At 40.4% G+C, this 24298-nt stretch overlaps 1 protein-coding gene across 2 annotated transcripts in view; it reads left to right on the forward strand.

Annotated features, from left to right (window-relative positions):
* Positions 1–24298, forward strand: part of CERS6 (ceramide synthase 6) — a 123672-nt gene that overhangs the window by 27610 nt on the left and 71764 nt on the right. For both annotated transcript variants that reach the window (XM_031599521.2, XM_090143959.1), the window contains 2 exons: positions 9901–10006; positions 11150–11280. In XM_031599521.2, the coding sequence (XP_031455381.2) occupies positions 9901–10006; positions 11150–11280 (237 nt within the window). The remainder of the gene's footprint in view (positions 1–9900; positions 10007–11149; positions 11281–24298) is intronic.

Genomic DNA, 24298 nt, shown 5'->3' on the forward strand with positions numbered 1-24298 from the left:
GTATCTGTTAATGTAGCTTCAAGCGTTACAGGCAGACAGCTCTTCTTAAGCCTGCCTTTTCAATCCATCTTTAAACTAAGAAGGATATTCTTACTTCTGGCATTCATGTCTAATTACCTCTAATGTTAATGTGAGATTTTTGTACTCAGCCCCTGACCCACACATGTAAGGGTGGGTGGGATGAGAGGTGTGTGCAGGACAGCTTGCCAAGGCCCCAGTTGCAGCCAGCGCTGCCCACTGCACTGAGTGAGGTTGACTGCTGCAGGTACAGAGCCACGGTGAAATAAATTGACAGCATGTTTCCAGAGCTGCTGCCCTGGGTATATTTCTCAGCTCTCATCTCTGGTACGGAAGTAACCCGTTCAGTGGTAGAAATGGATAAAACTGGGTGGCAGAAAACAGTCAGGAAGAATCTTCCAGGCTGCTCACCCTCCTGTGGCACCAGGAGTGACCTTGGCTGCACCCTCGCTGGGGAAAGCGAATCCCAGCAAGCCCAGCCCTGATCAGTGTGGTTTTGAGCAGGAATGGTGCTTTCAACTTTAACTAAAGCATTTCTCTGGTTTGTTCTGACTCTTCTAGAAGGATTTAATGGGAAATTTACCAATCTGGAATGGAATTTTCACACTAATTTATTGTTTTTTAATAGTTTCTGTGAAAGATCCTAGTTGGTATCCCTAGCTCACCTCCAAACCAACACAGTACTCCAGTATATGGCTGCCCTCCTATTTATGGCAGCTGTATCTGGAACTGTTTATTAAAGAAGAAATCAAGTTCTAGTTGTAAGTTTGACCATGTCAATCTTTTCTTTCAAAAAGCAGAACTCACAGGAGTGGTACCGTAGCTTAACTGATGTGGCCACAGTGCAGCAGTCCTAGCAACTGGCATTGCAGAGAGGTGTCCAGCTGGCAGAGGAAGCCCGACACAGCACACACACAGTAATTCATCTGCTTCTAGCCCTCTCTGCTAGCTACTAGCAAAGACCTGCACTTGAGAAGTTTTGATTGTGCTTCCTTAGTTTAGATAAGCGGTTTCTCATTCCATGCCATTAGCTCCACTGGCCCTCATCAGCTTGCTGGTCTGCTGCCAGCACTCCCTAGCATCCAAAGGATGTATAGGTGCCTTTGCTGCTGCCAGTAGGATGTTGGCTTTGGCTCTTGTTATGAGGGGTGAACAAATAGCTTTCCAGCTCCATAGTTAAGAAGTAACAGGACACTTGTCATTGATGGTTTGGTTTTGTTTTCTAAGCTTTTTAAAATGAATTTTACCATATTTATTAGAAATGCTAAGGCTGAAAGCATGCATGCTTGTTGAGAAAGTTTCTCAGGTAGAAACATCAACAAAAAATTTTCAGAACTTTGGAGGAAAAAAAATTATTCATTAATCATGTTTTTCCCTTTAGTAAGCATAAATGCTTTCTAGTAATTTGAGCCAAAGAGAGACAAAACCTAAATCATTCAGTAATCTGAATGTTCCTGCAAGCTATTTAGTGTTTGTTTTTTTATAAACATATGTGGATTCCACAGTGCAGTGCTTTATATAATTTGATGGGAGAGATGGAATAATGATGCTGCATCAATAATGAGTAACGCATCTCTAACATGAAGAGAATGCATCACATCTCTTAGATGAAAGGCATACATCTGTTGTTCTGAAGTCACTTCAGGAGGCTTGGGAATAGATCGTCTCTGAAAAAGTTGGCTCCCATTAGCTAAACAGAGAAGTTAAGGTTAACTGATTCAGAGCTCTTTATCTGCTGCAGGCCTTGCATCCTAGTGGTGCTTCTGTAGCAGAATGTGTTGACAAACATAAAGAAAATTCAATTCTGGGCGTGATATATTGAAGTGACTACTCAGACTGGGACCAAGCTCTTTTCAGTGGCTGTCAGCAATGGGACAAAGGGCAACAGGCACAGATTGGAACTTCGGAGGTTCCATCTGAACGGGAGGAAAAACTTCTTTACTTTGAGAGTGACAGAGCACTGGAACAGGCTGCCCAGAGGTGTTGCTGTGTAGATCTCCTTCTCTGGAGATACCCAAGATCTGCCTGGATGCTTTCCTGTGTGACCTACTGAAAGAAACCTCCTTCGGCAAGGGGCTTGGACTTGATCTCCAGAGTTCCTTTTCAACCCCTATGATCCTGTGATTCTGTGGCCTAGACAATGAATTTATCCAAGGACTATTAAGATTTTCTGCATTTTGTGTTTGTTGTTTGTTTTAATTACTAATGCAGGTAACTTCTGAATTAAATAGGTCAGCTGTACAAAAAGAACAAAAACTCTGCTGTTGTTGGTATGTTGCAGCAGTAATCTGTGGATTGTCTGCTCAGAGGCAAGCCTCTTTTCTCACTAGTTCTTGTAGTTGGAATTGATTTAGATTGCCATTTAAAAACTGCAATGTCTAACAAGTTAGACAATTGCAATCATAAATCTCTGGAATGGTTTGTGCTTAGAGAGCATGAAGATGAGCTGGGAAAATCTGTTTCACATCACTTTCAAAAAGAGTGCCTAACTCTTCAAAACTAAGTTGGGCACATATTTAGTACAGAGGCATTTTTGCGTGTTACAGCTGCATTCTTGGATATTTATAAATATACTAATAGGGAAAAAAAAAAAGATTTGATGTATATCTTTAAATTGTAGCAATAGCTTGCTTCTTTTTTTTATTATGGAGATCACGGTTGGCTTGTGTTAGCAGTATCAGCAGTCTTTTATGCAAGCACCACTTGAACTGTACCTGTGCTCAAGTGAGTTTTTTCTAGATTCATACAGATGCTACATGCAGGTTGGCAGAGTTTACCACTTAGCTCAAACTAGAGTTCGTTTTCCTTGGAGATGGCTCAGAGATGTCCTGCATAGTTTTGATTCACCGTTGCTTTTCCGAATTTGTCCATGAAGATGTCACCTCTGCAAAGGAAGGGGAGATTCAAACTTGGTATCCTGGGCTGCATCAGAAGAGGGGTGGCCAGCAGGGACAGGGAGGTGATTGTCCCCCTCTGCTCTGCTCTTGTGGGGCCCTATCTGGAGTACCATGTCCAGGTGTGGAGCCCCCAGTACAAGAAAGACAGAGAGTTGTTGGAGAGGGTCCAGAGGAGGGCCAGGAAGATGATCAGGGGACAGGAGCACCTCCCCTATGAAGACAGGCTGAGGGAGTTGGGCTTGTTCAGCCTGGACAAAAGAAGGCTGTGTGGTGACCTCATTGCGTACTTTCAGTACCTAAAGGGAGCCTACAAACAGGAGGGGAATCAACTCTTTGAAAGGGTAGATAACAGCAGGACAAGGGGAAATGGTTGTAAGTTGAGGGAGGGGAGATTTAGGCTGGATGTCAGGGGAAATTCTTTACAGAGAGTGGTGAGGTGCTGGAGCAGGCTGCCCAGAGAGGTTGTGCATGCCCCATCCCTAGAGGTGTTCAAGGCCAGATTGGATGGGGTCCTGGGCAGCCTGGTCTAGTATTAAATGTGAAAGTTGGTGGCCCTGCATGTGGCAGGGGGGCTTGGAGATTCATGATCCTTGAGGTCTCTTCCAACCCTGGCCAATGCTAACTTTGCTCTTCTGACTGGTACTGATTAAAATCTGCTTGTGGGCTTCCGTAGTGAAGCTGGCTACAAAATAAAACTGTTCAGGTGAGGGAAGAAGCCTGCTTTCTGTGCTTGAAACATGTCAGGGGAAAAGTGTTTTGTAACCTGTGTGAAGATTTTCCAGAGTCATTAAATGTGTTACATCTAGACAGAAGAAGTCACTGCTTTAACAAAACTCGGGAGAAACAAGAGAGCTGATGCAAACCTGAGAAATGACAGTATTATGTTAGAAATGGAAATGAATTTATTTTTTGCTTTCAGTCCATGGGAGAGGTTTCAAGGTTGTGAAGCAGACAGGTCACTTGTCTTGGTGCAGTTAGCTTGAAAGATTTAAATTTAAAAATTGAACAGCTTTCAGAAACCTTAATGCATACAGCAGCATTCAAAATATATTGCCCGTAAGTAAAAGGGCAGCTTTGTCATCTGACAGGAGGAGTCTATCAACTGAAAAAAGTTCTAAGGTTATTTTCTTAGCAGTTATTCCTGGGTCTGGTGTCTAGTAAGACTTCTTCCAGTTCAGTTCCTAACAATCATAGAATCACAGAATGGCCTGGGTTGGAAAGGACCACAATGATCATCTAGTTTCAACCCCCTGCTATGTGCAGGGTTGTCAACCACTAGACCAGGCTGCCCGGAGCCACATCCAGCCTGGCCTTGAATGCCTCCAGGGATGGGGCATCCACAACCTCCTTGGGCAACTTGTTTCAGTGCTTCACCACCTTCCGTGTGAAAAACTTCCTCCTAATATCTAACCTAAACCTCCCCTGACTCAGTTTAAAACCATTCCCCCTTCTCCTATCACTATCCACCCTCTTAAACAGTCTTTCCCCCTCCTGTTTATACTCTCCCTTCAAGTATTGGAAGGCCACAATGAGGTCTCTCCAGAGCCTTCTCTTCTCCAAGCTAAACAAGCCAACTTCCTTCAACCTTTCCTCATAGAAAAGGTGCTCCGGCCCTCTGATCATTTTAGTGGCCCTCCTCTAGACTCGTACCAAAAGCTCCTTCTTTTTCTTGTGCTGGGGGCCCCAAGCCTGCATATAGTACTCCAGATGGGGCCTCACAAGAGCTGATTTATAATTTAGGTTTGCCAACTATAAATGCAGGCTATTCCTAGAATTCAAAGATGTGTCTCTATACTTTATTTTTGACCCCTTCCCCTCCCTCACCTCCACCATCTCAGTGTGTCCATTGGTGTTATTGAATTACCTCCAAAATCTAGTAATAGTTAATTGTCTAGATATACTCATGTTTTATTTAAGTTGACGAGAGTTTGAATCAAGTTTGTGGCATGAAACTTGCCATACAGTTGCATGGAGTGAGAGCATTTGTCCCAAGTGTCTACAGTCTTACTCTATGCTGGTTTGGCAGGATTTGAGGCAAGAACTGCACATAACAGTAGGACTCTGATTTGTCGTAAAATGCAAAGCCACTAAAAAAAAAATACTGCTTCATGTGATGCTTTTAAAAACTATCTGTGTAATGCAAACTTTGTTCGTGCTGATGAATATCAGCCTCAAAGGATAATGAAGGCCGTAGCAGAAATGCTGTCACAGCCTGAACCAGTGATTGAGCACCTGGTGGGAAGGCAGGGCCAATCCAGCGGTGCTCAGGTGCATGTAATGCCCCTGAGCTCCACCCTTTCCCAGACTTCATTTAAGGGTTGGCAGTGGAGGAAGGGTAACTTCTTGGAGAACCCTGCCTAGCTGAGGCCTTCTGAAGGTAAGCAGTTCCTTTCCTTTATTTCTGTGCCCATGGCTGTTGCATTTGAGCAAATCCTCATTTGCTGCAGCCTAGGACTTTGCTACTCTGCTGTCATTGCTGTGCTTTCCATTGTGTTATAGTGTTATAAAGGTCAATTCTAAAATGTCTGGTTAATTCTGAGTTTAAAATGACACAATTTGTCAAGGTGAACAGCATCTCAAAGGGTTGTGGTAATTAATTAGTAAGGCTGAAATATGCAGTAAAGGAGCATAGAAGCAACTGTGAATCATTGGAAGCATTTCCCTTACTCTTTTATTGAGGTTATTTGATTTATGATGCTCACACTGTTTCCAGTTTGTGTGTCCAGGAAGGTCTGTGTTTATTACGAATCTGGCTCATTCAGATTTCTAAAGTTTTCACAGGATTTGGAGGATGCAGAGGGTGGAACCAGTGTATTACTGAGCTGTGACTTTTTGAATATGAGAAACTGCACTCTTGTGTAGAGCACTGAGAACAGTTTCTGAAGAGTGTGAATGTTTGGGCTTTTGTTTTATCTGGGACAGAAGGATGGGTGGAATTTCTGACCTTTTATTGCACAGTATCATGCCCACTATAACTACTGCAAGCAGTAGCTATAACTTCCTCCACCAGAGCCAAATTAGTTCGATGTTTGGCTTTTTAGAAATACTTAGAGTTGGAAGGGAGCACTGAAGGCCATGTAGTCCAACTCCCCTGCAGTGAACAGAGACACCACAGCTAAATCAGGCTGCCCAGGGTCCTCATCCAGCCTCGCCTTGAAAGTCTCTAGGGATGGTGCATCAACCACAGCGCTTCACCACCCTCACTGTATAGGTTTTTTTTATGTCTAACCTAAATCTCTTTGAGCTTGAAACCATTTCCCCTTTTTCTGTCACCACAGACCCTGCTAAAGAGTCTGTCCCCTTTTTTTCCTGTAGTTCTTCCAGTATCTAAAAGGGGCCACTCTAAGGTCAGCTCAGAGCCTTCTCTTCTCCAGGCTGAAGAGCCCCAGCTCTCTCAGCCTGTGCTTGCAGGAGAAGTGCGCTGTTCTGTGCATTGTTTTTGTGGCCTTCCTCTGGGTGCACTCCAACAGGTCTGTGTTCTGGTTGTCTTTTTTTTTTTTTTTTTCCCAGTTTGTCCACTTGTTCGTCTGTCATAACAGCAGCTGGGTTTGTAAAAAGGACATTTGCTAAAGAGATAAATGGAAGAACCAGTGTGGTACTTGATCAAATTTACATGTATGGATCATGAGGCCTTGCTGTCACTGCTGAGAATACTTGAGTTGAGAAATACAAGCAGAATCCAAAATGGAAACCAGTGGCTGCCTTCGAGAGCTACATGGTGATAACAAATGCCTGTCATCTTGCAATAGCACGGTATTTATTGGCCAGCAAGGGCTGAGCATTTTCTGCCTGGGTACTCTGTAGTAACCTGTGTTATCTGAATGGTTCTCTTTGGCTTTTGGGGGTTTGGTTTGCTTTTAAATATGGGTTTAAACAATGGATGAGGAGGCTGCCTTTGAAAAAGTTCTTGAATTCTGAGTTTAATTCCCTTATTTGTGTTATTTCATTTGTAGATCCAGAATAGATGGGACTGCATTTGGCAAAAAATGTTCTTCCTTTTAATTTCTGTGTAATTGAATACGGGCTTTCAATTCAGCTTTACTGCAATAAGTTGAAAGAGAGATTGCTGAGGTGTTTTCTTGGATTTATGTGTGAAGAGGAAAGCAGGCATTGTTCAGTTCTGTTCTTCTTACTCTTCCACGATACTTCCTCCCTTTAATTGCAATACCTTATGCAATAAATGTCCCATGGATTTCTGCTTAGGGAATTAAAGACCACAGTAATGCAGAAATGGAAAAAATGAATAATGCTTTTAAATAGGACAACATTTGACAAAACACTCAGTTTCTGCATATATCGAATGCTGCTTTTGTATTGTTATGAACTAACTTGAATAGTTATAGAAAATGATTAGTGAGAATTATGATAATGATAGGAAATTAGAGATTCTATTGATTGAATTCTAACCTGTTTTTCAGGGTTACATTGAAACTATTAATACTGCAGAGTTTGAAAAGAAGTTTTCACAGCAAAACTAAAAAAATCTCATATTTTATCTGTCTTTGTCCTATGTTTATTTAGACTAGTCAATAGCCAGGCATGTTTTCAGAATGGCGTTTAAGCAAATCCAGCAGCTGGGTTTAAATTTAAATGAAGATCAGCTCAGTGTGAAGCCTGTTGAAATTGCTTCCAGGAGAGTGTTTCTAGTGGGAACTCCTACCTCCTTTTGACTGGAGCAAATTTAAAACTTTTTAAATTACCATCTTTAGGGAACTGCCTTTCTACTGGAGTTCTGTTACCTCACGTTTCTCTCACTTCTCACACTAGAAGAGTTGAGAGGCTTTTTTTTTTTTTTTTTTACACAGAGATGTCCACACTTATCTACACCATCTCATTTCAGAGGAGACTGACTTTTCAAGTGCCCACAAAATCCATCTGAAATAATTTTTAAACCTTTATTTGTACTTATTTAGTGAATGTTTTTTGACATTGCCGTTGATGTTGACAGTCAAAATTGGATTCTTTATTGAATACATGAAGCTGATGAAGTTGTCTTTACTTATTTTTTTTCCACCTACATCACTTCTCTGCCTTGTCTCTACTAATACATATTTCCTTGTAGAGCTTTGTGAAATTAGCTTGAGCACTGAGTGATGTTCTCTTTACAGTCTGTCTTAAACTCGCTTCTTGTTTTATAAGATATTTTTCTATACAAAACATGGACATAAAAAGACTGGGAATCTTAGTAACTATTACGTGGCTGGAGGAATTAAAAATTAAAATTAAAAAGTAAACTTCTGATATCAAACTCTGTGTGTTTCATTAGCTTCTTCAGCTGCACCTCTGTGGTTATCTGGTAACAATGGCCAGCACTGATTTGATTTGATTATGTCACACTGAACTAGAGAGTACAATTCTTGCTGGCTTTTTTGTTTTAGACAAAAACTGTTCCTTTGATTTTAATAAAAGTATATTAAAGTACAAGGGACACAAAATCTTCATGTTTCTTATTTAGCTGTTATACAAATTCTGGTTTATGTACAAGTGCAGAGCTGAAGTTTCTTCTTAATCAGCTCTGCCGTCTTAAGTGTGTAGAGGCAGCACTTTTACTTCAGAACAGTGCATACAATGGTGCTTGAATGTGTAAGAATATCATATTTTTAAAGAGCTCATGGTCATATTCAGGTGCATAAATGTAGACCTACTTCTGAACTACTTGTTTTTGTTTTTTTCTCTCTGTGGCAAATGGAGTCTTAAAGTGGAATCTTTAGAATGAAATCAAGAACCTAATGATTTCAGAGGACAGTAGGATCCAGTTCTCACTTCAGTTAGCACTGCAGCCACCACCACTTGTTAGAAGTCAGAAAACCTTATTTTACCCTAGAATTCTCTTTCAGCTGTATGGATTGGGGCACCACAGAAATATAGAACAAAACAATGTGCCTGAGGAGTTTATACATAAGCAGACATGTAATATTTCAATATGATTTAAGTACCATTCTTAATTATTCCAATTCAAGTTTTCCTGTATATTTTTCAAACTGGGAGACTTTTTATAGTCTCACAGTCTTACAGTAGTCTCTGCTTGTGAGCATAGGATAGGGATAAATACTGACATGTTTCTCTGAGAGTATCTTTCCCTTTCTTTTCAAAGAAATTGTTAGATTCAATATATCTGCGCTTGCTTTGCTGTGATGTTGTGGCTGCCATCTTTTGTGCTGTTGAAATGATGTTTCTGATTCCTCTACTATTTCTCTATACAAAGACTTTGTAGTTCTTATGGGCATTCAAGAATGGGACTCATAGTTACAAATGGTTTACTTCTTAAATGTAATGTTGAGCTTTGTAAATTTTGTAATTAAGTCTCTATAAACTTGGTGTCTCCAACATAGATGTTTAGAAACTGGATGATTTTATGGATTGATGTTTGGATCTGCAACAGCTTTATGCTATAGCAGAGGAATTGGGGGAATCTATTTCATCAGCAAAATCTCTGAGGCATGGGCTCTATGTCATTTGAACTTTATGGTTCAGAAAATTATATTGACTGGGTAGCTTCATGCTTATTGCTTTTAAGAAATTTGTTTGAATTTCCTCTGTGCAAAACAAGTCATGAGGCAATAGCTGCTCTGGAAACTAATCTGAAAAAGGCCCTGTTTGAAGGAGGAGAATACTACGTTCTCCTTGTTTCTGCAAGCTGCCCTGCACTTTTTGTAGTCGTGCTTGTCTGGGAGGCATTTCTCACATGCTTTTTTTTGTGTACTTTTTGTTTTCCCCAGTGTGAAAGAAAATCCTCTATCATGCACTCTGTAGTGGAGTTCACTTCATCCTTCAAAGTCTTGTTACTTACTTTGTCATGCAATCACTTGTGTGAACTTGCTTTTAAGCTATTAGACTGGCAATTGTTTTGGGTTGTTTTTTTTTTTTTTTTTGCGGGTTTATAATGTTTGCACATTTATCACATATTACTGATTGATAACAGTAATGAAATAGGTAACTGAAGGGTTTCACTTACTTTCTTTTTTCACTCTTCTGTTTCTTGTAGGTTCATTGCTAAACCATGTGCCTTAGGCCTTAATGTCCAAGCCAATGGACCACAGAAAGCTCAACCTAATGCTATCCTGGAAAAAGTTTTCACAGCCATTACAAAGGTACAGTATTTATGTAATAAAGTAGGACATGGCACTGTAAAATATATCTGAACAAAATTACACTAACTGCTGTGCTGCATTTTTACAGCTAAAATCAGAACATGCAAACATTATGATTGTTGGTATGCCAGCTTTAGCAGTTGTGCATCTTTGTGAGCTTTTAATTAAAAAAATTTACAGAAGTACTTCCCGGGTGCCATATAGCCACTTACCTTTTTATTTTGCTTCCTCCCTTTTTTCCTTTTAGAAATTTCCACAAAGGTTTGTTTGTTTTTTAATTTGAATAAATAACAGATGATGAGATGCCTTACTGTGTTTTCTATGAAATTTTAAAGCTAATCCTTCCAGGGCAACTGCTTGAGTGCAGGGCGCTGGTGGTTTTCTGGTCTCGTAGCTGTTTGCATTGTGATTTGTGCCTTTTGAACCTAGAGGGAAAAGCTAGAAAACTGAAACATGGCCTGTGCTACTCTTTTCTGTAGAGTAGTCAAGGACAGACCTATTTTATTTGTCTTGCCCCTGCTTTGCAGAGCCATTACCATTCAAATGAAAGTCAAGTTTCATATTTGCTACTTTGGAGAATAACTGTGTAGCTAATTTTACAGGAAAAAAACCTCTCTCCCTGTTTCCAAGGTGATATTCCATCTGTATTTGTCACTTTAATGACCTCATTTTTTAACATTATTATGCAAAAAACATGGGTTGTATCCTCTTCTTTCCATGTCAGTCAAACAATCTTCACTACTGTAACTGTCAACAGGACAGAAGATGGAACAGACAAAGCATATGGAAGGCAAGGCAGTGTTTGTAATCCCCACTGCTCCAAAAGTATATATCACTTTATCCCTGCTTATCACTGTTTTCCAAGTTTCGTGCAAGTTTTCAATCTGCTACCCTCTGTAAATTCTTTAGTAAGAACCCATATGCAATATTACAGCATGTCAGCCTTCCACATTAATAATAGCCACTGTAAGCATATTTTGATGTGGATGTGTCAGCAGAGATTTCTGTCATAGGCATTTTATTTTGATGTATCCATACGTATTACAGATAGCCTCTAAGTCGTTGGAAGGAAGTTAAATCAGCTTTAAACTTAACATTACTGTAATTGGAGAAAATAATTTTTTATCCATCTCTGTTGTATAGCATCCGGATGAGAAGAGGCTGGAGGGCCTCTCCAAACAGCTGGACTGGGATGTACGCAGCATTCAGCGTTGGTTTCGACAAAGACGCAACCAGGAGAAGCCCAGTACTCTTACAAAGTTCTGTGAAAGCATGTAAGGAAATTGTCTTTATAGCACAGTCTTTAGCTGTATAGCTTGACAGAGATCAGAAATGGAGGGATAAAGATAAAAGCCAATTGAGTGCTTAAACCATTTTCCTTGCCTTTCTCATTCTGGGATGGTCCATTTTAATAGCACGTTTTCTTGAGTATGCTTAATTATTGGAAGCTAAAGATTCTTATGGTTTCTTGAGGAAGTTATATTTTACCTTCAAAAGTTTGCTTCTAAGGATTATTTCTCAGAATCCAATTGCTCTTCAAACTGATTATCTACGCAGGTTTCTTTTTCTGGCTAGACTCTATTGTTTCTAGTATCTGAGTCATATTTTCATGCTAGCTGAATCTAGCATAGTAATACTTAATCTGCATGGAAAGAGCACAAAAACCTAAATCTACTTAATACGTTTACATGTTTTTCTTAAAAGAGAACTGATAGACATTGAACTTGCAAAAAAAAAAAAAAAAAAAACCCAAAAAACACCAGTTTCTTTCAAAGAGTTGATTAATTATAAGGCTGAGCCCTCCGGCACGGGTGTAATGTCACTCCTTCAGTGTGGGAAGTCACACATCTAAGGCAAGTTTTATGTGCTCCAAATCAAGACACTTGGCAAATATTGCCATAAGCAAACATCAGCTTTATCACACACTGGTCAAGCAGATGAGTTACAGCTGGCTTAAAGCCAGTTATGCTTTTTGCCAGTTGGGAAAGAAGTGTTAGGTAAAAAATGTCAGCAGCAACAAAAGAAGCCTGTATAAATTAGGAAGTGAATCCTAGTTAGTTTTAATCTTTTTTTCCCAAGCTTGTTTTGATTCCAAATAATTTCAGCCTTTCAGTAACTAAAGGGTGTCTATAAGAAAGAAGGGGAAAGACTCTTTAGCAGGGTCTGTTGTAATAGGACAAGGGGAAACAGTTTCAAACCAAAAGATGGGAGATTTATATTGAATATAAGGAAGGACTTTTTTTCACAATTCAGGTGGTGAGGCACAGGAACAGCTTGCCCGGAGGAGGTGATGTATGCCCTTCCTTAGAAACATTCAAAGTTAGGCTGGACCAGGCTCTGAGCAACCTGATCTAGCTGTGGTGTCCCTGTTCATTGCAGGGGAGTTGGACTAGGTGACCTTTAGGTGTCTGTACTGACTCAAATGATTTTATGATTCTATGATTTCATTAAAAAATTGCATATAAAGAAATCATAAATATTTGTTGCGGCATATACTTATGTACATGGTAGTCTGCAGTGATTTTGTATGTTCTTTCCTTGTGAAGTATGCTGTTATATTATTTTGTACTCCTCTCTCATGTGGATTTCCTAAGTGTTTTACTTAAACTTCATTTTTCTGTGGAGATGTACAGGAAAGTTCATAACATGATCCTGAATATATAATGTACTAAGGCATTTTTTTCTAAAGCCAAGTCACAGATGAAATATTATTTCAGAAGCAAATGTTATTGTTTTTCAAGTAAGGACTGATTAGGAGAGAAATTAATGTGCTTCAACAGTAGCATTTCTGTCTCTCTAGCTGAGAGAATGTCACTTTTGTATTTTAGAAGAAAAAAATTGTCTAAAAATGATAGTTCTTTAAACAGATGAACATAACTGTTCAGAACTCTTAATTCATTTCTGTGGTATTTACAGCTAAAAGCCACCCTACTTAGCCAAAGAAAAGCCAGGCAGAGTGAGATTATGGGTAAATAGTGAATGTGTTACCCAACAGCTGATGGTCTTAGAGTAGCTAACTTTTGAGATCACTAAGGGACAACTTTTTTTCTACAAGGATGGTGTCTGTAAATGTATACGCATGTGTCTTGTGTAGCTTGCAGGATAGGTTGTGGAATCTGGAATAGAAAAAATCTCTGTATCACTGATAGGTCTTGTATATCTAGGGGGTTTATTTGGCAGCTTTTGTAACTTGGGCCAAAGATTTCACTCTTGCCTGAGTGACAGTGTGTTTGGGCTGACTTAGAGGGCTGAACTAGCCTGACCTTTCTGAGAGCAGGAGAGCAGTACTGGAGAGCTTTTCTGTTTGGGATTGACACAGGAAAACTGCATGCAGAAATCAGTTCTGTTATGAGAAACGCTTATCACTAGCTGAATCTCATGTAATGCCTTGGAAAGTTACCAGTGCTGAACTTGCTCCTTTGTGGCATAAGTTATGGAAAAAGTGTGTGGATAAGAGCTGGGAATGCAAATTGAAAGGTGAGATCAAGCTCTGAGCGCCTTAACTTATGTAGCCATAATTATGTGCCAGCTTCATTTAGAGAGAGACATTGGGTGTTAGTTCCACGTGCATACTTAACAATAATACAATAATTGCATTTCCAAAAAGAAGCAGGTTGATGTAAATCATACATGAACAGTTCAGATTCTCTCAGCTCGTGGTTTGCGGAGGGTACAGTGGGAGCTGCCTCTGCAGCTCCATGTGTACGTGCTGCTGTGAGAGCAAGCTGTTACCTGGCCGTAGGAGTGTTCTTGTGTGAGCATTTGCAGTAGTGCCATATGCCACCAACTGTCCTTGTCACACTGAATAGAGTCATCAGCAGTCAGTCCACACAGCACTGGAAAGTCAGGGATGCCCTTTTTTTTTTTTTTTTTTTTTGTCTGAAGAATCCTTGTGTGGGTGGCATCTTGGAGCTGTGAGCTGTAAGAAACGTGTTCCTGTGGCAGCCGTGGGAACGGTAGCGCTCCAGTCCTCCAGTAACACAGCACTGAAGGGTGGTTAGTAGCCTGCCAGAGGGTGAAACCTCCCCTTGAGTAATCTGTGGGCACAGTGTGAGCAAAGCAACAGCGATCCCCACCCACACCTTCAGCTGTGGAGCTTCTCTTGTCCTTCTAGAGAAGATTGCAGTTTTCCTGGCAACAGGCTTCATTGGCTGTGACTTGGTGATGGAAGTGACAGAACCCACAGTAAATGTGGAGCTGTTTAAGAACAACTCCAACTCTATTATATGGAGTCAGTTCAATTTACAGCTTGTGAAAGCGTTCTTGGGCCCAGAATTGCTTTTCCGTGTTGCAGAGGAGAAGACAGTTGTTCAGTAGGGACCATTTCTGAGTGCCTTATCTTTCTTTCTTAATGGATGTCTTGGTTACTGTGAAAGGTAGAAGAGATTCAGTAGGACGAAGACTGAGTGAAAACACACTTGGGTTGGCACAAATGACACCCAAGAGCCAGGCCCCCAGTATACCGAAACAGTAACTTTATTCTCTATATTTCTCTGACCACGTATTTCTCAATTTCTCTATCCCTTCCTTCCTACATCCTCAGAAGTATTTAAATTCTGCTTCTAAACAGAGTGCTGAGCAATTCCAAAATCTACATTTTTTTCTCCAAAAAGATTGAATAGATCCTTTCTTGCTAGTCTTCATTACATGTCCTAGGAATAAGTAGATGGAAATTAAATGAAAAAGGAGATTTTATAGGCACTGCCTGTGCAACAGTCTTATAATGAAAATTACTTTTGAGAGACCCTTAACAGCTGTCACCTCTGAGAGTTTTGTGTCTCCATCTGAAAGAGAAAGTGCCATTTGATTACTGGAGCTGTGGAATCCACTGATGGTAAGGCTTCAGATGGCATCATGTACTTGTTCTAGATTTCAGATGTTATGGTTCTAAGTATGAATATAAAAAATGAAATTGTTGTTATCACCAGGTGATGATTCATTATTGAGTATTATTCCAAAGACAGTAGTAAATGGAGTGCAGAGGTTTATTTTATTAGCAAGTTGAGTTGTTTTTCAAGGATTTGATGATTCTGAAATGAAACTTGGAGTTAGTAATGCAATGTTTGTAGTCGCTGGAAAATCATACAACTTCTGTTTGTAATGCTCAGGTACCAGCTGCAGGGGTGTGTCATGCATTACTTTTTCTCTTGTGGGAACACAGGCAGTTTTTCTCCTTTCTTTACATTAAAGATCCAAGGAGCATAAAGGAGAAGAAAAACTGGTGATCTGCGTGCGCAGTGGACTTTTCCACTGCTGTGAATTTCTGCTGCTATTTATTCCTTTCATTCTGTGCCCAGGGTGCAGCCAAAGATAAAGGAAAAACAAGCTTTCTCCTGAAGAATAGGGGAAGGTCCTTGTGTTCTGCTCTTTAAATGTGCAGCACATGAGAATACACAAAGTTAGTTAGCTTTTCTGAAGCTTGTGTGATTTCTGTATTATTCATGTTGAATATATGCAGTACTTTACAAGACTAACAATTGTTTCTACATAGGGCTGTCAGTCTTTATAGACAATGATATAAATTGGACCAGATGCTCAAAAGACTCTACTGGAGCATAGTTGTGGCACAGAAATATATATTTTTTTAAAAAGTGTCTGGCTATTAATGGAAAACAAAATCCTAAAATGTCTTAAGGGAAAAAGTTATATCTGAAAATAGCAGGATGAGAATTCAGGGCATGAATTAAGTTAGTGGAAAAGGAGCTTCAAGGTGTGCTGGGGACTATTGGAGGGGATGTAATGCCTGGAAGGCCTGGAATAATGGTTTTACTGACTGCCAGACAGAATGCAGGACACAACAGTATCTTTGTTACTTTGTTGCATTGTCTGAAAGACAATGCAGTGGTGATTCCAGATGACTTCCAGGTTCTTTTCCATTTCAGTGTACTGTGCTGCTGCTTCACACAAGGCAGCAGGCGCCTCTACTATTCTCAAAGCATTGAACAAACAAGCATCTTGTTCCCCTTCCATGTCCAGAGCAAAGGGGAAAAGTATCTGTGATGCCCTAAGTTATCTGACTGGGATTTTGAAATACCATCAGATACATGACTCGTCTGTCCTTCAGCTATGTAGGTAGAAGTAAGCTGGTTATGAGAGAGATTTTCATGGTTTCCAAGGAGTAGCTGGCAGATATGTGTGGACAAGAGTCTTTTTGGAGTTCTTGCAACAGTCTGTGTTGCAAACATGGAGATTTGCATACTGAGGAGTGAAATCTAGACAATGTATTTTTTTCTTAAGGAAATGAGAGTGTTTAAGGATGCTGCTTTGGGAGAGATTGCTGTCTATATCTACTCTTATATGTGTGCATGTGCATAGATATATATATATATATATATATATAGATATATATATATATACACATAAGCACAGAACATTTTTTCCACTTGTGCGTGTTTTTGTGGAAACCTTATGGGCAGTTTGCAGCTTCTTGGTCTTGCCTTTTTTCTTCAGCAGCAGAGTAACTCTTTCACAGAATTGTACAAGAAAAATAACTATGCAAAGAAAAGAAATTGAGACAGCTGCTTAGTTGTTGGAATTCTGAACAGTGCTGATAAAAATCTGAACAAAGAACATAAAAGAATTCATCAGTCGGTGCTTTGTGTGTAGCAGTAAAGCACTAGAAAACAAATAGGCATCAAAAAGCTTCCAGCTCTGTATTCTGAGTAGCCTCAGGACCACTTAAGTCAGCTAAAAAACGCTGCTGAATTCAGTGATCTTTGAGATGCAAGCAGAAATATCTGGTAAATGGTATTATGAGTCTGTTTACTTCTGAGTTGTCAATACAGATTTTCAGCTGCTTCAGTGCTGCTTGCAACAGAGAACTGACCATTGTATCACAGCTGTAAAAGAGAGTAAGGGAAGTCTGGAAAGCAGAGCTGCTCCTGTGGCATAAGTTGCTTTTCTGCCTTCTAAATGTGAATACAAAGCGTATACCCAAAATAAGAAGGAATTGGGCCATTATCCTATTTGCAGCACTCCCCTGACAAGCCATTAAAAGGTTTAGTTTGACAGCTTTTACAAATAAAGACCACTTTAATGGTGTTTCCCAAATGTCTCTATTTATTTATTTATCTATCCATCTTTTACTGAATATCTTGTAACTAAATAACTAATATCTTTCCATTAAAATATATGGGAACTTCATATCAGGGACTCCTGACAGCTGTATGGCACTAAACTGCTGGTAAAGGTGAATTGGTGGCTCTTAAACAGCCATAAAAAATCCTTTAAAGCAGGAACTGATAACTCTTTTAACTGTTAGAGGGAAGTAAAGAAACATGCGGTGTGATTTGTAATGTGGAAGAAGAATTAATTAAATAACAAATATTCTTGGTGTTATGTTCTTGTAATGTTCTCTTACTAGTGTTATGGATTGTTTGTTTTTTTTATTTTGCGATGTTAACTGTCTTTCTAAAAATAGCAGCTGAAAGTCTCAGCTCTAGTGGTGGTTGTTTTGGTTTTTTTTTTCACCCTCAGTGAAAACAAAGCTAGAAAATCAGGGTATGCTTTCATTGCAATGCTCTTGCCCAGTGGTCCCATCTGCTATGATCTGCACTTTACAAATACTGATCTGCTACCGATCACTTCTGTAGCGATGCTGCTATCCCTTGCCAAAAGGCAATGCAAGTGCTACTGAAAGAATAATTTATTGAAAAGATAATTCATTACAGGCTTTACTCTAGACAGACAGATAACAGGTATATAAAACATGCCCAATCTGACTCTTCCAGCTCTGATAGTCTTGTTGTCCAGGCAGGACTAGTGTGTCCACATTGTGCCATAGGGTATGCAGCACATGCTTGGTATGAGGCTATAAAAGTAGTATTCTGGCAAGGTGTATACATCAGTCTCTGTATTTGAGAAACTACGATGGGGGAGATGTTGGGGGAAAAAAACCCAACCACACATCATCCCAATGTTTTAGAGTTAAATTTCACATGAATGTAGAAGAAATCCTGGGCACGGTGCTACCCATTGTTCCAGTCCAGAGCACTGTGGCTGTAAGCCAGTCCAACCTAGTTGGTCTCCTGCAACCTTCAACTCTGTGAAATGTCTGTGAAAGGATTTATGTGTGAGGTGATGTGAATGTAGTATTGAGTTAGCAGCAAAGACTAGCTCTGTAGAAAAGCTGTCTTTGAAGGGAATATAATTGTTGCTTGTGAAGTCTATTGAGAGATGTTGCTTGTCACCATTCCCCAAGTGTACTGCTAGACTGGTTTGAGTGGAACAAGTTGTTCCATTGCCATTTTTTAAATTAAAATTTTCATTAGATGTAACATGAAAGTACAGTGCTTGCTGATACAAATTGCAGGACAACAACTGTGTAGCTACAAAAAGGATTATGCTGGAGATCAGAGACAGTGGAAGAAGAGCAAGTGTTGCCTTAATAAAAGATAAAAGCATATGGAAATGATGATTTGTATAAAGAGAATAAAGAGAAAAACGTCAACAGCCTATTGCATAGTGGAAAGAACTAGGAGATGGGTAATGGAAAAGCAGCATATTCAAAATTGAATAGTGAAAACAATTTTTCACACCCTGAGTAATTAATCAGGATTTCATGTTTCTTTCTTTCATTGCTCTCCTAAGGCAATAATTCAGCAGTAATTTGTAATTAGAGATTGTTTTGTTTACTTCAACAACAAGACAATTCAGTATTGTGCTGATAAATAAATAGCTTGCACAGGAAACAGTTGCAAAGACCATTATTTTTAATTGCAGAGCATCAGACTTGCTAAAACCAGAGTGTGGAGGTAAGGGAGAGAAGAGCCATGAAAACAAATGGTGTTTGAGTTGTAGACCATAGCAGGGAGTATGAGTTGAAGTGTTGGTGGAGTTGGGTTTGTGAGGCAGGTAGGTGAGGGAAGATGCAGGCCTTCAGTGGAATGTGGAAGGGAGCTGGAGTCTGTGAAATTGTTCTGGAACAAGGAAGATGCGACCTTCAGTGTGCAGGAAGTTTGCAATAGCTGTAGGTAGTAGGGATGTTAAGATGAGTGACAATTCTAAAAAATAGGAGTCAAATTGAAGTCATCTAGCAAGGGGCGACTAAGGTATAGAGAGAAGTAAAGCAATTGTGGTCTGTTGTAAGCTTGTAAAGTAATTTTATCTGTAAGGTTTACATCTGGATGATAGGATCTGCTCTGCATGGAGCACGGGGTCTGGAGGGACACATTGTACCTGGGGTACCTTCTGCACTCATGTTGGTGGCTGCAGGGCTGCTTCTCTTGTATTTTCTCTCCTAGTTGCTGTTGTGCATTGTTTTTTTTCCTTTCTTAAATCTATTTTCCCAGAATCATTCATAGCTTGCTTCTGGCAGCAGTGGGTCCCTCTGGAGCAGCTGAAGCTGTCTCTGATCTGACATGGGGCAGCTGCAAAGTGCTGCTCACAGAGACCACTCCTGCCCCCTGCTACCACATTCTTGCTACGTAAACCCAATATAGGGCCCCATATACATGAATAATGTATATAATAATGTATATAATAATGGCAAAACAAGTGATCCTGATTTTTAAAATCATGAGCACACAGTGCAGCTGCTGAGAGCAATTCTAATTCTGCCATAACGCTGTCTGATGAGTCAGGACTGAATATTATATCTGTGCCTTCTCTCCACTGCACAGCTTGCTCAGCACTGGTGTTTCCAGATGCCTCAGGTGGGCTGGGTGTCACACCCTGCAGTTACAATGTGATTTGCAATGAGTCTATGCCTCCAGCTTTGCCTCTGGGAGCATTTGTATTCTTAGGCTTTGGACTGTTCACACCTCTTTGCTGGCCAGACTGGCAGGAGTAGCTTAGTTATGTATTTTTTTAATTAACTTATTGTATTCTTTTGTGATGTTGCTGTCTCTCAGTGGCTTGTAGAGTAGTTGCCCAGGCTGACTCAGGCTGCTATTTAGCAGCACAGGCTGCTGTTGCTGTTCCCGTCAATTGTACAGGGTCCTCCTGGCCTGGTCCTCACCATGTCATTGCTCTGTGCTGTAGCAGGCAGCTGGCTGCACAGCTTTCTCGTAGCTGACAGCTATGTCATCCTGCATAAAAGCAGAGTATGTTTCTCAGTCAGATTTTCCTTGTGTTGGTCATGAGGTGCTAATATAAACATGCTGGAGAGTCATTTCTTGTGGTAGAGGGGGGTTATATATGCACCTTAGCAAAGAAAGAAAGATATGGAGGCATCAGATGGAAACTCTTAAGTTTTGGTGCAGCAGAGGAGTTGGGGGGGGGGAGGAGGAGGCTGTATTTCCTCATCCATACCGTCCCTTCTGGCATGGTCAGATGGGAAGATACAGTGTGGTGGAGCAGGGCAAGGCATGCCATGGGTGCAGGGCATGCCATGAGTGCTGCCAATGCTGTTATCTCCAAAGTGCTTAGATTAACAAGGCTAAGAGAATTAATGCTTTTCTGTTGAGCAGCTGCTCCTATGAATATGTTTACACCCTCTGTCTAGATTTCCTATCCTTATTTCTCAATTTTTCAATAGAAAAATTGCAAGTCTGCCTCTGCTTTTGCTGCCCTGCTATCCCACTACATTAGACAGCTGAACTGTTGTGTGAAAGGTGAGGTAGGGGTAGCCTTCTTGTTACTTGTTAGTCTGCTGCTTCAGATGTTCCAGTTATTTCAGGACTCATATAAAGCAGACCCTATAATTGGACCACATTGGCAGTTTTGCTGATGATTTCTTTCCTGCTCTGTCTTTGGAGATAACAGCTTATATGTGAATCTCATTTATGATCTTTATTTTACTTTTGTAAGATGAGTCTCAGGACATCTCTGTGCACAGACAGTTGTTAGGTGTCAGGAATTACTAGACCTCTTCCTTTGCTGTTCTGCTGGAGCAAGCAGGCAAATGTCCATGCTGTGGCATCAGATGATGCTCGCTGTATTTTTAGACTTTGCTGTAAGCACTTTTTGTTTTGCATCTTATGGAATTCCCCTCTTCCCTCAAAATGGATTATTTAAAGCTTTGAATTCCCTGCTCTTACTGCCTTCTGTGACACAATTTTTAATGTAATTAATAATTTTAAATTAACTCAGATACTAGACCTGCAAAAAATATGCCATCACTTAACATTACCACTGCACATTAAGCGAGATTATAATGAATTAAATAGATTTCCTTTCTCTCGTGGTTTGTGTATGCTCATCATTATTTTATGTTATGGAAATTAAATAACTCTTCCCTAAATTCTAGTTAATGTGTCTACTTGTTCAAAATCACAGCTTAAATATAGCGGATAAAGCCAACTAGAGGAAAACTGCACAGGCTGCAGTAGCTGCTTCTTTCTTACGTTCCATCTGTCTTGAATTGTGCAGCCCTTAATGGTAGATGAAGCTGACTCTTCAGTTAGTGTCAGTTTTAAAACTAAGTTGTCAAGTGTCTCAGATGGTGGCTCAAAAGCAAAAGAATGTGTGGACCTGGGATTTTTCTGAATAGTGATCAAGGTTGAGCAAGTGCTCAGTCTGGGATGCTACAGAATTCAAAACTCAGTCTGATGCTTTTTATTTTCCCACCTGCAGATGGGATTCACTGGGTTTAAAAATTGACTCTTGAAGATTTGTGAAGGGTCTGTGAATTCAGCACCAGGACTTCTCCCAGTTTCTCTCTCTTGACCCATTTGAAACTTTTTCTTCAGCATATGTCAGTGTGCTTGTCTGAAATATTTATCTCTTCGGAGTGGTAGTTTTCATACTGATTCTCCTGCTCCTAAATTACTGTCAGCTCTGAGTTGTTGGCTTGGGTTTGTTTTTTTTGTTGTTGTTTTGTTTTGTTTTAATTTTTTACTTGTTAGTGGAATATAGGTGGGATGTTAAAATATTTTATTACTGCTAAACTTCGAGGGCTTTTTCTTTCCCTGAAAAGTAATTTTCAGTAACACAACCATTACTGCCAAAGTAGATTAACAAGTAGTGTAAAATTGTTCTTATCTATTAAATGAAGATTGTTCATTTCTCATATCTGTTAATGTTATTAAATCTGTGATATTTCCTTTAAAAGTACAACAGCTGTGTGGAAGAAGAGAATGCTACTCTTCCTCCCATTCACAATATTCTCCTTTTTACATGCCTTTAATCTTGCAGACAGACAACTTAGGATACTATTTTTACTTCATTTCTGCTGTTTGCTGTTCTGCATGTGTAGATACTGCAAATGTTATTTGCCAGCTTTACATTGAATCCACAGTGGTTTGGTCCAGCTGGAACTCCCCAGGGACGTCTTTTGTAGCAAATTGTTGTCTTCCATGTGAGATTACAAACTGCACAAACTCAATTGTCCAAATATACTTGGTATGTTTTTGTTTCAGTCTCCCTCACAAGATAGAAATTTGAGTAGGACGACTTCTCTACTGATCACTAGTCACAATCAACACGTAAAAATGATATGCATTCTTAAGAATAGTGACAGTAAGTTCTTGTTTTATGTGCAGCAGTCAGTGAATTGGCATTCTAGCCTTTACTTCTCTCTTCTCCCTCTTATTTAAGTTGTCCCACAGTTTTATGATGCATTTGATTGCTTCTCATTTCATAGATACATGTACTATGTGCATCTGTTCACAGAGATGTAATTATAGAGGAGAAATAACCCTTTCATCTTACCTACTTCTTGGAAGATCCGCACTAGTAAGGGCCCAGTATTTGCTTTAGTGGGCTAAAAACTACTCTGAAGCAAGTGAAATAATGCTGCAGGGAAGTAACCTGAGAAAAAGTGGAGATAGCTGGTGTTGGTTTGTCTAAGATTATAGAATCACTGAGGTTGGAAAAAAGACCTATAAGATCATCCAGTCCAACCATTCACCCATTACCAATGGTTCTCACTAAACCATGTCCCTCAACACAACATCCAAACATTCCTTGAACACCTTCAGGGTCGGTGACTCCACCACCTCTCTGGGCAGCCCATTCCAGCACCCGACCACCGTTTCAGAGAAGTAGTATTTCCAAACGTCCAGCCTGAACCTTCCCTGGCACAGCTTGAAGCCATTCCCTCTAGTCCTATCACTAGTCATACAAGAGAAGAGGCTGACCCCCAGCTCACTACAACCTCCCTTCAGGTAGTTACAGAGAGCAATCAGGTCTCCCCTGAGCCTCCTCTTCTCCAGACTGAACAATCCCAGATCCCTCAGCCGCTCCTCGTAAGACCTGTGCTCCAGACCCCTCACCAGTTTAGTTGCCCTTCTTTGAACACGCTCCAGGGCCTCGATGTCTTTCTTACAGCAAGGGGCCCAAAACTGGACACAGTACTCGAGGTGCAGCCTCACCAGTACTGAGTACAGCGGGACAATTACTTCCCTGTTCCTGCTGGTCACACTATTTCTGATACAAGCCAGGATGCCACTTGGCCTTCTTGGCCACCTGGGCACACTGCTGGCTCCTATTCAGTCTAGCATCAATCAACACCCCCAGGTCCATTTCCTCTACACAGTCTTCCAGCCACTCTGCCCCAAGCCTGTAGTGTTGCCTGGGGTTATTGTGGCCAAAATGCAGGACCCGGCATTTGGTCTTGTTGAATCTCATTCCATTGGCTTCAGCCCAGCTATCCAGCCTGTCCAGATCCCTCTGTAGGGCCCCACTATGCCCAGGCAGATCGACACTTCCAGCCAGCTTGGTGTCATCTGCAAACTTACAGAGGGTGCACTCAATGCCCTCATCCAGGTCATCAATAAAGATATTAAACAGAACAGGCCCCAGCACCGACCCCTGGGGAACTCCACTCGTAACCGATGATAGTTACCTATCAGTAAAGTTGTTTTATGCATATACAGTGGCCATCACAGCTTGGACAACATTACTAGGTGAGAAGCAAGTGTAATTTGGAAGTTTTTGTTACTTTGAAACTGGAAGAGTGTGGGACAAAGTGGCTGTTGTGTTTCTGAACATGGCCCTTCAGCTTTCCTGTGGCAATCACAAGTGGCACGTGAAATTACCACTGTGAACGGAGACTAGAAGTTCAGGGTGTAAGGACCTTGGATCTGTTCTCTCAAAGGTTTGTATCAGCTGTGTATGTTGAATGTCACTTTTGGGGAAAGCAATTCTGTCAGTTACAGAGAGAATGTATGGCAGTTACGTCAGTTTCCTCTGTGCTCTTCCCACGAGATTTCCAGATGATAGTAAGGCAGAACTTGGCAGGGATAACAGATCTCTGAGGTCTTATCAGAGCTTTATTTCATGTTGTTCTCTTTTAGATGCAGTTGCATAACCATGAAACAGAAGCTACGTAACCTAGAAGGAATTACCAAAACACCTATTACATTGTGCATCTTTTCTGGTCTAATTATATAAACATGCTCTATTATTTAT

The sequence above is a fragment of the Phasianus colchicus genome, chromosome 7 (genome assembly GCF_987193195.1).
Source record: "Phasianus colchicus chromosome 7, bPhaCol1.hap1.1, whole genome shotgun sequence".
In the NCBI taxonomy this organism is placed as follows: Eukaryota; Metazoa; Chordata; class Aves; order Galliformes; family Phasianidae; genus Phasianus; species Phasianus colchicus.